The sequence below is a fragment of the Erpetoichthys calabaricus genome, chromosome 1, assembly GCF_900747795.2.
Source record: "Erpetoichthys calabaricus chromosome 1, fErpCal1.3, whole genome shotgun sequence".
Taxonomy (NCBI): Eukaryota; Metazoa; Chordata; class Cladistia; order Polypteriformes; family Polypteridae; genus Erpetoichthys; species Erpetoichthys calabaricus.
Genome location: NC_041394.2, coordinates 81,470,282 through 81,484,389, shown reverse-complemented (window position 1 = coordinate 81,484,389; position 14,108 = coordinate 81,470,282). Strand labels below are relative to the sequence as shown.

Genomic DNA, 14,108 nt, shown 5'->3' with positions numbered 1-14,108 from the left:
TCAGTCTGTAAGCTTAAAAGGAGAAAATAAGAGCAATGAGACTTGCCTTTAAGCAGCCCCCTGGCCTCAAGCAAGCCCCAGTTCTCCACTAGCACTCTGACTTGGTGAGATTTTATCTCAGAATCCTACACGGATTTCAGCTAGCCACTCAAAACAAAGGCTTACATTTACCTCATGAAATGCTTTTGGTTTCTTCAGATGTAGAGACTGAGATGTGAATGCACAGCATTCAGCACATTCGAAAGTCCATCACATGTGTTCTTTATATAGACAGATGTGAGACCATGCATTACTTATGGATGCACAACATCTGACATTGTGCCTTCATGGGTTCAAACTCACTAGGCATGTAAAAATACCTAAAATTCTCAAACTGAGTTTTCAGGGCAGGTCCACATCTGTACGCTGTTTACATGTTCTGTCTGTGTTTTGTGTTTTCTCAGAATTCTCCAGAAGTCTTCCCACATGTTGGGTTGTTAGTGGCTTCGTAGTGGCCTTGTGTAAGCGGGGATGTCCAAAGTCAGTTCCTTCTTTGCATTCAATGATGCTGGGATAGGCTCTGGGGGCATGAGACCCTGAAATGGATTAAGCTGGGTTGAACATGGGTGGACAGATGAATGCAAGCCCCATTAAATGATTGAGATATGGTTGTTGTCATTAGTTCTGGCTCCAATTAAAGGATTTCACAAAGAAGATGGATTAAATGAAGTCACTGAGAAAACTGACTATCTGTATGTAGTCCATCCTAACTCTGACAGGAAACTACTTAGAGCCCGAACACACACACAAATAAAGGGTCAGAGAATGTCATTGGAGATGAAGACAAACAAACAAAATCTAGCTACTACATAGGGTTGGGCATCTCTTTTGGCAGAAGAAGCAGAGAAACTGCTTTCCCTCCACCCACACCTTCATGTGCTCTACTGCCCATGGCCACCATCTTCCTACCAGAAAATTCCTTCTTTTGTCTCAGGCTCCTACTCTAAGCTACCTGGACTTTTCATTTACACAAACCATTCGGTTCAATCTATACCTATACGTTTAAAAGTACAGAACTGTTAGTTCTTATCAAAAACAGCAAATGACCACTGCATTCAGATAACATTTCTAACTACATACCCAGAATAACCTTAATTTGCCCCAGCTTTCCTGACCTTCGTTGGCAGAGTATACCTCTAATAGTGTTTTAATGTCAAGTTTAAAGCCTTGTCACTGCTGCACATAATTCAGGTTAATGGTTTCCAACCATGTTATGTTTGTTTCAGTAATGTTGCCATGTATATAACATCTGTCTTATCATCATTTCAAAACTCCTGTCAACCAGTATGCGAGGCGAGAGACAAAAATAACCGGATTGGTAAAAAAAATATTTTATATTTTTTTTAATGAAAAATATTGATGAATTACAGCATTCTAAACATTGTTACCTTTACTACATTTGTGCAAAATGCGTTACTGATTCCCTGTCAATACCAACCAACTCTGAGATAGCTCGAACACCTAGGCGATGATCATTTCGAATAATCTGATTCACCGTTCTGATGTTTTCATCTGTCCAAGATGAGCGTGGACGACCTGGGCATTGAACGTCTTCCACATTTTCTTGTCCTTCCTTGAAACGTTTGTGCCACTCAAAAACTTGTGTTATCACCTTACACTGTTTTTATCATTTCATAAGTTTCTGTGGCCGTTTTGTTCAGTTTCACAAGAAATTTGATGTTGATTCGCTGTTCGATTTTTCCACCCGACATTATCGCAGCAAATTGTATAGCAATTGTTGTGCAAATACTGACTGGGCTATTTACATGATATACCTAGCCGGTCAGTGGTTTGAGAGGGCGTGTTGGAGGGGATATAGTTCTATGATTCATGCCACTCCAAGCCCTGCCCTGTTATTTTTGTGTCTCACCTCGTACAGTACACATTCTCACTTTCCACCTTTATCAATGACTGCATTCCCATTATCCAGTTTAGGTCCAGAAGCCATGCAAATTCTGTCATATTATTGGAACAACACTAAATGCTGGGTCTCCAGTTGTAAACCATGTTTGCATACAACTTCAATATAAATTGATTTTGCTAAAAACGGATATGTCATCTATCAATCAAACCTTCCTGTTTGCTGAACACAAAGATGTTATACTTTACTGAAAAGTCCGGATTATTAAAAGTGTGGTTCTTAGAGCAAGCAGAATTTAACACCAGCACTCTTCATACCGAGATAAAGAATTATTGCTAAGCAAAATGTTCAAAATCGTGTTTCAATTCATAACTCATTGCCCTAATATGTTTGCTTCTACTAAAATGAGGTATAGATAGATAGATAGATAGATAGATAGATAGATAGATAGATAGATAGATAGATAGATAGATAGATAGATAGATAGATAGATAGATAGATAGATAGATAGATAGATAGATAGATAGATAGATAGATAGATAACTTTATTAATCCCAAGGGGGAATTCACATACTCCAGCAGCAGCATACTGATAGAGAAAATATTAAATTAAAGAGTGATAACAATGCAGGTATACAGACAGACAATAACTTTGAATAATGTTAACGTTTACCCCCCCCGGGTGGAATTGAAGAGTCGCATAGTGTGGGGGAGGAACGATCTTCTCAGTCTGTCAGTGGAGCAGGACAGTGACAGCAGTCTGTCGCTGAAGCTGCTCCTCTGTCTGGAGATGATACTTTTCAGTGGATGCAGTGGATTCTCCATGATTGACAGGAGCCTGCTCAGCGCCTGTCTCTCTGCCACAGATGTCAAACTGTCCAGCTTGGTGCCTACAATAGAGCCTGCCTTCGTCACCAGTTTGTCCAGGCGTGAGGCGTCCCTCTTCTTAATGCTGCCTCCCCAGCACACCACCGCATAGAAGAGGGCGCTCGCCACAACCGTCTGATAGAACATCTGTAGCATCTTATTGCAGATGTTGAAGGATGCCAGCCTTCTAAGGAAGTATAGTCGGCTCTGTCCTCTCTTGCACAGAGCATCAATATTGACAGTCCAGTCCAATATATCATCCAGCTGCACTCCCAGGTATTTATAGGTCTGCACCCTCTGCACACAGTCTCCTCTGATGATCACGGGGTCCATGAGGGGCCTGGTCCTCCTAAAATCCACCACCAGCTCCTTGGTTTTGCTGGTGTTCAGGCGTAGGTGGTTTGACTATCACCCACATCCACCCAACATCCCTTTTACTAAATTTGGTAGCTAGACACCACCTTCACCGTAGTAACATTCTAAATATTTTTTATAAGACTTTCTTCACTGGGATGCTTTTGTGACACTGCCACACCAATAAAAGCCATCTATCAGGGCAGCTATAGTGGACTGCCATTACATGGAATAGTACAAACCTCCATGGATCTGGAAATGCAGTGCTCCACCCACAACTAATACCTGCTAGCATATTCAATATGTTAGGTGTGTTTAACATTTGGAAACTGTGAAAATAATAAAAATAAATAAGCAGTGTGATGATAATTTTAAGTAAATAAAGTGCTGAGGTTGTGAGGTCTTTGGGCTGTGGGAGGAAACCAGAGCAACCAAAGGGAGCCCACGTGGAAATGGCAAGAATGTCCAGATTCAAATATGCCAAACAGTTATTGTGGACATTTACCAGCAGCGTTTCCAGCCCCGTAGAAGTACAAAGCATGTATCTAAATATCAAAATAGTGTTTTACAAAGGAAAGAAGACCATTCAGGCTATGCTGGTTGGTTATAGAATTGCAAAATTGTATTTCAAACCAGATATTTTTTTAATTTTCATGGTTTCCACTTCAACTATATTAGACAGAAGGTTGTTCCAAATTCCAATGACGCACTGTGTTATGAAATGATAACCACATTTTATCTGTGTATACATACATGTAAACACAGAATACACAGAAAATGTACAGATAAATACATTTGAACTACAAACACATATCGTATTAGCAGCCAATATACAAACCACTTGGACTTTTCTAAATTTTGTCATGTTGAAATATCAAATTATACAAATTCAACTTGTGCTTACAACACAAATGTCAACGGGAAAATAACAACCTGCAGGTCTTTCCAAATTTCATACAGATCAAAAAAAACACACACACAGAAAATGACTTGTTCCATAAATACTTACCCCTCTCTGAGTCAATATTTGGTAAAGGCACTCTTGGCAGATATTTCAGTCATGAAACATTTAGAAAAACACTTCTAGTTGCTGTGTAAATTGGTACACTACACTATTTGGCAGTTCTATTGGCCATTGCACATGGCCTTTACTGAACAAATCCTGACATGTGTTCTCAGCTATGACTGACTCACACTAGAACATTCATTTTCTACCGTTTTGTGCCATTGTCATCCTGGAAGACACATCCTTTTCAAATTTTTAGTTAGTTTGCAGCAGGTTTCAGGGCAGAATGAATCCATCCAAAAAATCTTTGCTGGTTCTTGTTATACTCTCATCTGAGAGGTGCTTTAAAATAAACGTACCCAAGGTGGAACTTGAATACTTATTCTGTCATTCATGGTGTTGCTGTATTAACTAAATATGTTACTTGCCAGGTATTTGCATATTTAACCTGAACTCAGAAGAAGTGCCTTCATTACACAAAGATGGCCCTTTTAACTCAATACTGCTGGAGCAAGTATGGCATCTTATATTTTATATTGCATTTGCTTTAGAAGAATGTGTAAAATGAAGTAGAATGGATAATAAATGGGAAAAGAAAGAAAGAAAGAAAGAAAGAAAGAAAGAAAGAAAGAAAGAAAGAAAGAAAGAAAGAAAGAAAGAAAGAAAGAAAGAAAGAAAGAAAGAAAGAAAGAGTTTGTTGGCTACCTGAAATTTAAATACTTTTTTATTCGAAAATAATAAGAAAATACAACATGACTTTCATTAGGGATGCACACTCACATGTCTTAGCAGAGTAAGGCTAGCCTGAAGCTTTATGCTACTTCATGCCACCAGTGTATAAAACCCGCCGGCATTTTTATCTAAAATACTGCCTGTGCATTCATGCCACTAGCATGTAGGATTTTTAAAAAAGACTTGCTCTCTTCACAATACTGGATGTAGTTCAATTACAACAGACCCTATTCTTTAAAATGGTATGCATTACTTACACTGCTAGGGCATATCTAAAATGATCATCCCCATCCTTCCCCCTTATATATGCAGAACTCCTACACAGTATAAAAAAGAGAGACTGGTTATTTGAAGGCAATGCATTTCAAGTAATTCTAACAAACAGAGCTATCCCCTTTTTACTGTGTCTGCCTGGTGACAGGAAGCAGTTCTTGTTAGGTTTTTGACACTAGAAGCAAACATCGGCACACTGTGTGTGGTCTGATAGGCGGACACTAGGCTACAGTTCCTTTTAAATTCTACCTAGGCCAAAAGTCACATAAATATACTGTAAATTCATATACAAGTGCTTCGCCTGACCGGAATTCTGATGTTCAATTCAACACATGCACATCTGGAAGCAAAGCAAATGACGACAGTCCCATTTCAAAACTGTCAGAATATTTGCAGAAGAACGCTGTAAGCCCTTGTCTAAAGTTCTTGCCATAGGATTAAAAAAGAGCAGTTGATAATGGCTAAAATGTCAAACATTTTACAGGGTAGATGTGGTTCAAGTCTGAAACATTTAAGCTCCTAAGGATGCCACATTAGTGCTGTGACTCAACTAGATCATCTAAATAACCCTAATAAACTTCTGGACATTCGTTTGTAGGTGCGACAGCAACTGCTGTAATAAAATAAAAAAAAGTTTTGATGGTAGCAGGGTATTCAGCCCAGTGTTGGCCATCAGCTCCTATGCAGTTAACATTTCGAGGGATAGCTGTATCACACTAGAAATGATGTAGTATGCAGAGCACTCACACTAAATTCTTTAAAAACACTTTTTAAAAAACAGTCTTAATTTGAGTCAAAGTATAAGACAAGTTGAAAAAGGTGTTGCAGAGTTATTCTGCAGCCATGATATGTATGGTTACAAATATAATCACATTTAGGAGTAGCACAGTTGCTTGGTAGCTACATGTGGAATTTTTATGTCTTTCTCAAGTCTGAGTGTTCCCTGAATTTTCAGGTTTGGACTTTCTTTCCATAGATGTGTGCATCAGGTTAACTGCCATCTCTAGTCTGGTCCAGTGTGTGTGTGTGTGTGTGCACCAAATAATGGAGTGTTTTCTCTTTGTACCCAGTGCTCAAGATACTTGTTCAGAGTGACCAGAATGAAAAAGTCAGCTCATAATGTGGATGGGTAGATGAAACAATCAGCTTTAGACTAAATGTCTCACAGCCCTTGTACCTAAATAGAAAATGGATGGACATTAATATAATTATTTTGGGTGGCTTGGTGGTAAGAAATGTAACATTAGCCTCTCACCATAATTCAACTGATATTTAATTGGGCACCGTTCACAAGGTGAACAATCATAAGCACCTGTATGTTTGTTCAGCTCCCAGTGAATCCATTTTTTGTTGAAATTTAGTTCACTTATTCTTCAATGGCATTTCTCAAGAAAATTCCATTTTCATTGAGATATCTGAGAGACAGCAGGCTGTATACCTTTATGAAATTTCAAAAACTCCCATTAAAAAAAGAATTAGAGCAATTTTGAAATTGGGAAGAGCGTCACGGTGGCGCAGTGGTAGCGCTGCTGCCTCGCAGTTAGGAGACCTGGGTTCGCTTCCCGGGTCCTCCCTGCATGGAGTTTACATGTTCTCCCCGTGTCTGCGTAGGTTTCCTCCCACAGTCCAAAGACATGCGGGTTAGGTGGATTGGTGATTCTAAATTGGCCCTAATGTGTGCTTGGTGTGTGGGTGTGCTTGTGTGTGTCCTGAAGTGGGTTGGCACCCTGCCCAGTATTGGTTCCTGCCTTGTGCCCTGTATTGGCTGGGATTGGCTCCAGCAGACCCCCGTGACCCTGTGTTTGGATATAGCGGGTTGGAAAATGGATGGATGGATGGATGAAATTGGGAATCTTTAAACAGAAAAACATTCTGTGCATTCTCTCTTACTGATTAAATTACTCAAATTAACCTTGAGGATATTTTAGTTTGAATATTTTCTTCTTTTACATATCGACTGCCATTCATCCCCAATATAATTTACTGAGATGGCAAAAGTGTTGTTTGCATGCATGGCCAGGATCTTGCTGTTAAGTTAGCTGCTTATGTGTGCATAGCCAGAGTTTAACTCTCTACAGGGTATTTCTTAGAAAAATGTTATGTTTAAAAAATATGACCTACAATTAGGCACAGACTTCCACAACCAACAGCTTACATGACACAATGCAATCTGAGTTGACTTTGCTGATTCTGAAGCTATTTCCAGTCACCACGAGCCTACTTGAAGTTGGTTTTTAACTACATGACACTGTAAAATATTGGAAAAAAAGTGCTTTATGTCCTTTACTGCGCTATATAAATGTAATGAATTATTATTCTTATTATTATTTACTAATGCAATACATGTGGTTACATTCTTTTCTCACTGTCGTTATTGAATATAGCTCATTGTTACAAAAAATATTGTATAAAAAAAATTGATATTTCTTTGATGAAGTAAATAAACAAAAACTAACAATACTTAATCTTTCAAAACTGTTAACTAAGTCCCCAATCTCAATTGAATGTGTACATTTTCTAAATTGTTTTTCCACTTCCATTCTAAACACAGCATTCAGTGATGTTTTGAGATTAGGAGGAGGTTATGCTGAAGCTTTATAACATACTGGTGAGGCCTCATTTGCAGTACTGCTTACAGTTTTGGTCTTCAGGCTATAAAAAGGACATAGCAGCACTAGAAAAGGTCCAGAGAAGAGTGACTAGGCTGATTCCAGGGCTACAGGAGTTGAATTATGAGGAAAGATTAAAAGAGCTGAGCCTTTACAGTTTAAGCAAAAGAAGATTAAGAGGTGACATGATTGAAGTGTTTAAAATTATGAAGGGAATTAGTACAGTGAATCGAGAATGTTATTTTAAAATGAGTTCAACAAGAACACGGGGACACAGTTGGAAACTTGTTAAGGGTAAATTTCGCACAAACATTAGGACGTTTTTCTTTACACAAAGAACGATAGACACTTGGAATAAGCTACCAAGTAGTGTGATAGACAGTAAGACTTTAGGGACTTTCAAAACTTGACTTGATGTTTTCTGGAAGAAATAAGTGTTTAGGACTGGCAAACTTTGTTGGGCTGAATGGGCTGTTCTTGTCTACATTGTTCTAATGTTCTAATGACCCTAATGTGAACATTCAAGTGCCTTGGTGATCATTTCCTTCAGTATAATTCAAAGCCAGTAATGGTTAATTTTGACCAGAACATAACCAATTCTATTTTTCCCTCAGCAACATTTGCTCTATGGTCAACTCCAGCAGATATTGTTGAAGTGGATCCTGGAATTATTTTTTAGGACCTCTAATTGTTTAAAGCAATTCTTTGGCAGTGCTGTTTGATTAAGTGGTGTAGTATGTTGACCACCATGAAGTGCACACTTTAAGGAGCTTCATGCTGGTTTTTGAGCTCAGTGGTTCACCTATTTTCATAACAGCGGCAGTGACCCTGACATCATTTTTTCACTCTGATCTGCTGGTGTTGCCTCAGGCAACACACAAATCACTGCATCACCATTGTTAAAAAGGATGCAACAGGACACTGCAAATCTTCACAGTCATACAATAACATGCACTCACATCCTTAAACTTCCTGCAACTTGACAGTGACTGCCACAGTTGCAGGTCTTGCAGTGTCTGATGATGTGCTTGTTTATTGATTTCTACAATTTGCGTATTTGCGCTGCATATGTCAGCCCTCATACAGTGTGTGGTAGATATTTAGTGCTACTGACAACTGTACAGAGTGAAATTCTTACTTGCATGCCGACCAACATGCCACATACTGTATTTGCTTTAGAGTCCTTGTATCTTGACATCCTGTAATGACATGCAGGTGCTCCAAGACTACAAACACACAACCCTGCAGTCTTTCCAGGCCTCCCACTGTTTTCACTGCAAGGCTCAGTCAGTCAATCGGCACATAGCACATAGTACTTTCCACCATAAACTAAATCACACCTGGGCTTAAGAGACATTAAGGACAGCATGAAGCAGCACCACACAGAACAACAAGAAAGATGGAAAGCCAATACTTCCTTCATTATCTTATACTAAAAAGATACCAAACATAATAACTTCATTTTAATCTAGTGGGAGTAAAGCACTTAAGCAACCAGTACTTTTAAGACTATGTTGTCAACTTAAAATTTGAAATTACATCAATTAACATTGGATTCAAAATTGAGGGTACCTATCTGAGAATGTAGTTAGTGGAGTCTAAAATGGGGGTGGGTAGTCACCAGCATTAAGTGGGGCAAACATTCAGCCAAACCTGGAAAAAGAGGATCAACACATAAGCAGAACCATCAGAAAACTTGTAGACTGCCATTTACCCAGGGCAAGTCAGGTTAAAACAAGTCAGTCAGTCAGTCAGTCAGTCAGTGCCAAACATCCTAAAATCATGAGCTACAAATCTGTTGTGAAAGGAATTATGGATGGACTATCACAGCATTGTGGCATAGTGGTAGGATTATGAAAAAGAAAATTACAAATCGCATTGCTCCCACTGCAGGTACAGAAGGTGGTCGAAATAATGGAAAAAGGAGTGTAACTTGGAAGTGACTAAATCACAATTACAAATGCAGTTACAAAGGTCAGCCATATCAGGCTAATTGCAAATTAGCTGAAATGTGCCAAGAATACTAACACAGTGCCAAAGTGGGCATATAGTCGGTGCCCAAAATGCAGGTGCATCTGTCACAAAATATTTTTCATGTCTCAAGTGAACAGTACCAAAAATAATGACTGCTGATGATGGGCATGCTGCGTTGGCAAAGAGAAACATAGGTTGCAAGTTGAAGCTCAGGGAGAGGGGTGGATAGATGAACATTTTTAAAGGAAAGTCGCCAAATGCCACAAAGATAAAGCCTCAAGAATTACTCCAGAATTGATTTTGCACCTCTGTGACCCATCTCATTGAAAACTGTATATCATGGGCTTCCAAAGATGGAATTTATTACAGAGCTATTTTTGGATACCACTTGTACCTTAGGTCAACAAAAAAAGATGCGTAGCTTGGTTTAAGGAACACAGACCACAAAAACTTGTATGGTCTGATGACTCATCTTTCACTTCATCTCCTGTATTTGGATGGGTTTACATTTGAAGAGGGCCAAAAGATGACTTGAATCTACAACATCTTTTACAGCAATTACACATGACAGGGATCCATGATAGTATGGGCAACCATCTTGTGGGATTTATTTGGTCCAATGATTGCTCTGCATGGAGGTATAACAGCCAAGGAATATGCAGCCATTTCACAGGACCAGGTGCTCCCTGCAGTGTAAACACTATTCTCTCATCATGTTCCTCTTTTACAGGATCATAATATAGACATGATATACTGCTAAATGAATTCAAGAGTGGCTTCATAAACGCATGAATATTACCATATCTAAACATCATTGAACCTTTAAGGCATGGGTCTTGAACTCCAGCTGCAGGTTTCAAAAATAGTGACGTCTTTATTACTAGTTAACTTCTTTCCCCTCCATTTAAATTGTCTTGTGTTTTTAAGACTCGGTCCTCCGAATTGTTTCATTTTCCCAAACAGAAATGAGACGTGAAATGAGCCAACAGAGGACCAGCTAAATCGGGGCCTCAAACTCCAACCAGTTTCTTTATTTAGAAGCTGAGTTTTTTGTTAATTAAACCCATTATTTAATTCCGGCCTGCTTCTCTCATTCTTCCATAGCAGACATTTCCAAAACTGTTGATTCTGCTTTTGTCTAAGAACCTCATCAAATATCTTTGTGGACCTGAGTAGAAACAACAGTTACTATGACCTTCACCTTTCTGTATTTTTTAGATATTGTATGATGGACACATGTTGCTGATCATGTGGTGTCTCCTTTTATATCTCTTTTTATATATATGTTTGGCTGCTAATTAAGGAAAAAAGAAACAATCGATGGTGTCCGAGTCTTAAAAAAGAAAGTCAATTAAGGCAAAAGAAGTTAATTAGCAGCAAAAACTGGTCAATAATTAAGAAATTAGAATGAAAACTTGCAGTCACAGTAGCACTCCAGGACCGGAGTTTAAGAGAAGTTTTGAAGAATATATTTTCATCTCCTTCATCTCTCAAATAACTAACTGGCTTATCTTCTTGAACAAAAGTGTAGTATCACACTACATGCTGTTTAGGACTTGCATGACAGCATTCCAAGAAGGACTGAAGTTGTGAAGGTAAACGCTGGCCTGACTCTATTCTTGATAGGAACATATTAATAGGTGTTTCCACTATTTTGTCGACTACGTATGTATGGGCACATGAATGCTATAGTAATTTAATGAGTCTTTTATGATCTAACAGGCAGAAACAAAACCACTCAGTTGGATTGTAATAAACCTATTATGTCTAAGAGGGATGAATAAAGGGCTAAAAGGCTGTAATGCGATGCAATAGGTAGAGCTCAAACAAAGCAAAGTAAAGCAGGCTGACTGCACACACACTAGAGTTTCAGAAAGACAACATTAGAAATGTTAAATGTATGATATTAAATGCCAGAAACAATGTAGTCATTTGCAGCAACTGGAATAAAGACATCTTTCTAATAGGAGTGGTTGTGAAGTACAAGAAAAAAAATGAATCTCTTATCTTATCGCTCATTTTACCTTGTCAACTACTGATTCAAAATAAATACAAAATAGATACTGTCATTCTGCTTCTTGAAACATATTCCAGCATATTTGATTCGAGGATACAAGTACCGTATGTGCTAAGCGATACCTAGTGAATATAAAGAAAAAGGGGAGTAAACTAAAAATAACATAAAAACTGAAGTTTTTTCTACTGTTGCCATAGTGTATTTCCTTCTTTATTTGGCTCAATATGCAACATGATTAAAACAAATAGTAAAATGTTAAAACATGTAAGACTGTATCAAACAAAAGAGTGATCATCTTTTACTATATTAAGATGGACCAACGTATCAGAACAGTGTTAAAATAATCACACTAAAGCTACAAATTAAGAGTTTTCTGGGTGCCAACATGTCCATGACCCCTGTTTTATCCTGCATCCCAAAATCAGCCCCGTGCCACACACTGTTCAATCAGCACCAGTGTTTAACATGCAAGCCCTAAAAACTGCCACTGTAAAAAATGTCAAAATGAATGAAAGGCTACAAGGCAATAAAAAAGGAAACTTTACCTACTGCCAGTGGAAAAGAATTTCTTTCATTCAGTTTAAGAAGTTAGTCAGGATCACACATCCTCCTAAATGTCTGCATGCCTTCATTTCGCTGTCGACTGATATTTTACGTATGTAATCTTGCACAACCACTTACTGCATTTACAGTAAAATGAGGCCCTGGCGTGCCAGCTCCAAGTATAAGAGGCACGAAGATGCACAAAGCCATCAAGTGGGGAGCTCGGCACAGCTCTCTCAGTAATACCACAGCAGCTTTGCAATCTCTGACACACATTTTTTTTTTAAATATAGAAACATTCTTTGCCATATACTTAAGTACAAATTGACTACCTTTTAATTTAAAAAAAAGGTCATATTTCTAAAATCCCCACAAGCTTTTGCCATTTCACCCTGCAAGACAAAGCAGCCTGTCACCTTATTATGGAAAGTTTACTTACGGAGATGTGTTGCACTTCAGCTGCACAGAGCACCTTCTCTTAAGAGCCGGAGCCTTCCAGACTTAAATCCTGCAGGCGTCTAAGTAAGGTTTATGTACTCTCATGTGAAGGTTTTTTTTTTTTTTTTTTTTTTTTGTCTTCTTCTTTGGAGTATACCAACAGTCCACCCCCCCTCTTCCAAATCCCCCCACCCCCACACCCCCCTCTGACTCCAGATTCCTGGTTGGGTGCCAAAAAGGACTTGCCTATTGCCAGTGAAAAAAGAATAAGGCAGAAAACACACACACTCACACACACACCCGCACCTGGTTTCAGTTAAAAATTCTAGCCGGAAACAACACTTTCATGTTCAGCTGCTCCAAGACATGAAACTCAGTAAAAGATACTAAAAGCTAGCAGTGATTAGCAGTGATGAATTATCTTACCTAACAAAGAGGGGCATATTCTTGATTATTTTAAAATGTCATACACCTCAGACACCCCAAATTTTGATTTCCTCAGTCCCCCCCCAAAGTGAACAATGAACTCACTTGTAACACTTCAAATTTGTCCAGCTGTTAAACTACGGCCGCTCGAGTGGGCCTGCCTCTCACTTTAGCTATCGCTCCTCTCGGATTTACTTCAGTCTGAACTGAGGCACGGGACGTGCTTCATCTGAGCCATGGCTGCTGTGCCCTCCTACTGTGGCTTCAATCCAGTTGTGGCGCCAGTACAAGTGCATCGTATTTATCTGATCAAAGCTAATCTGTCAGGCACTATTTTGTTTAACTTTGTAAAGCAATACTAAAAAATGAAATGATTTTTGTCTGCTGCTGGGTGCTGGAGAATGGACATCTAAAGTATTTTTGTGTGATTCTGGATAAGCTGAATTTACCTAAATGTAGAGTCTTCTGGTGGCATCTGACTCTCCATTATTTTTGGCAGGGTGTCTGATGTTCAACTAAACTTTCCTGTTTCCTATTACTACTTCATTATTCTTACACTGCCCCCAGAATTTTCATGGGTTTTCCCCAGGGGCTCCTCTTTCTAGTCAAATTTCAAAACTGTGCATGTTACATTGACTGACAATTCTAGATTGGTCTTGTGGGATACTAGTTGTGCTTTGTGAGAGCTCGCATCAAGTCCAGAGATAATTCATGCCAAAACAGGTTCTGGTACCAGGTGACCCTGTACTGGAATAATCAGCGTCAGAAAAATGAATGAATGGATAGGTGATTATTCTTCTTTTATGCTGTATGAGGGAAACGAAGGTTGGCCTATAGGTAAAGCCCTATGACAAGACAGCCCAAAATTAAACAAAACATTATGCTGTTTGATGTACAAAGCAGAAGATTATTGCATTGAACACACACTTTAGAGATGAGTAAAAAAATGTTTGTTCTTCCCTTTGCATA

General features: G+C 38.8%; 1 protein-coding gene across 4 annotated transcripts in view; it reads right to left on the bottom strand.

Moving 5' to 3' along the window:
- efemp2a (EGF containing fibulin extracellular matrix protein 2a) overlaps window positions 1-13,367 on the bottom strand; it is a 95,545-nt gene extending 82,178 nt beyond the window's left edge. The window contains exon 1 of one of the 4 annotated variants that reach the window (XM_028802935.2): window positions 13,245-13,367. Coding sequence is in view for 1 of the 4 variants with exons in the window: in XM_051932618.1 (XP_051788578.1) it covers window positions 12,282-12,307 (26 nt within the window). In the remaining 3 variants the exon portion in view is untranslated. Of the gene's footprint in view, window positions 1-12,277; window positions 12,418-12,714; window positions 12,868-13,244 lie in introns of those variants that run through there. The other 3 variants (XM_028802927.2, XM_028802943.2, XM_051932618.1) reach the window with 3 other exon arrangements.
- Window positions 13,368-14,108: the final 741 nt, after the last annotated feature.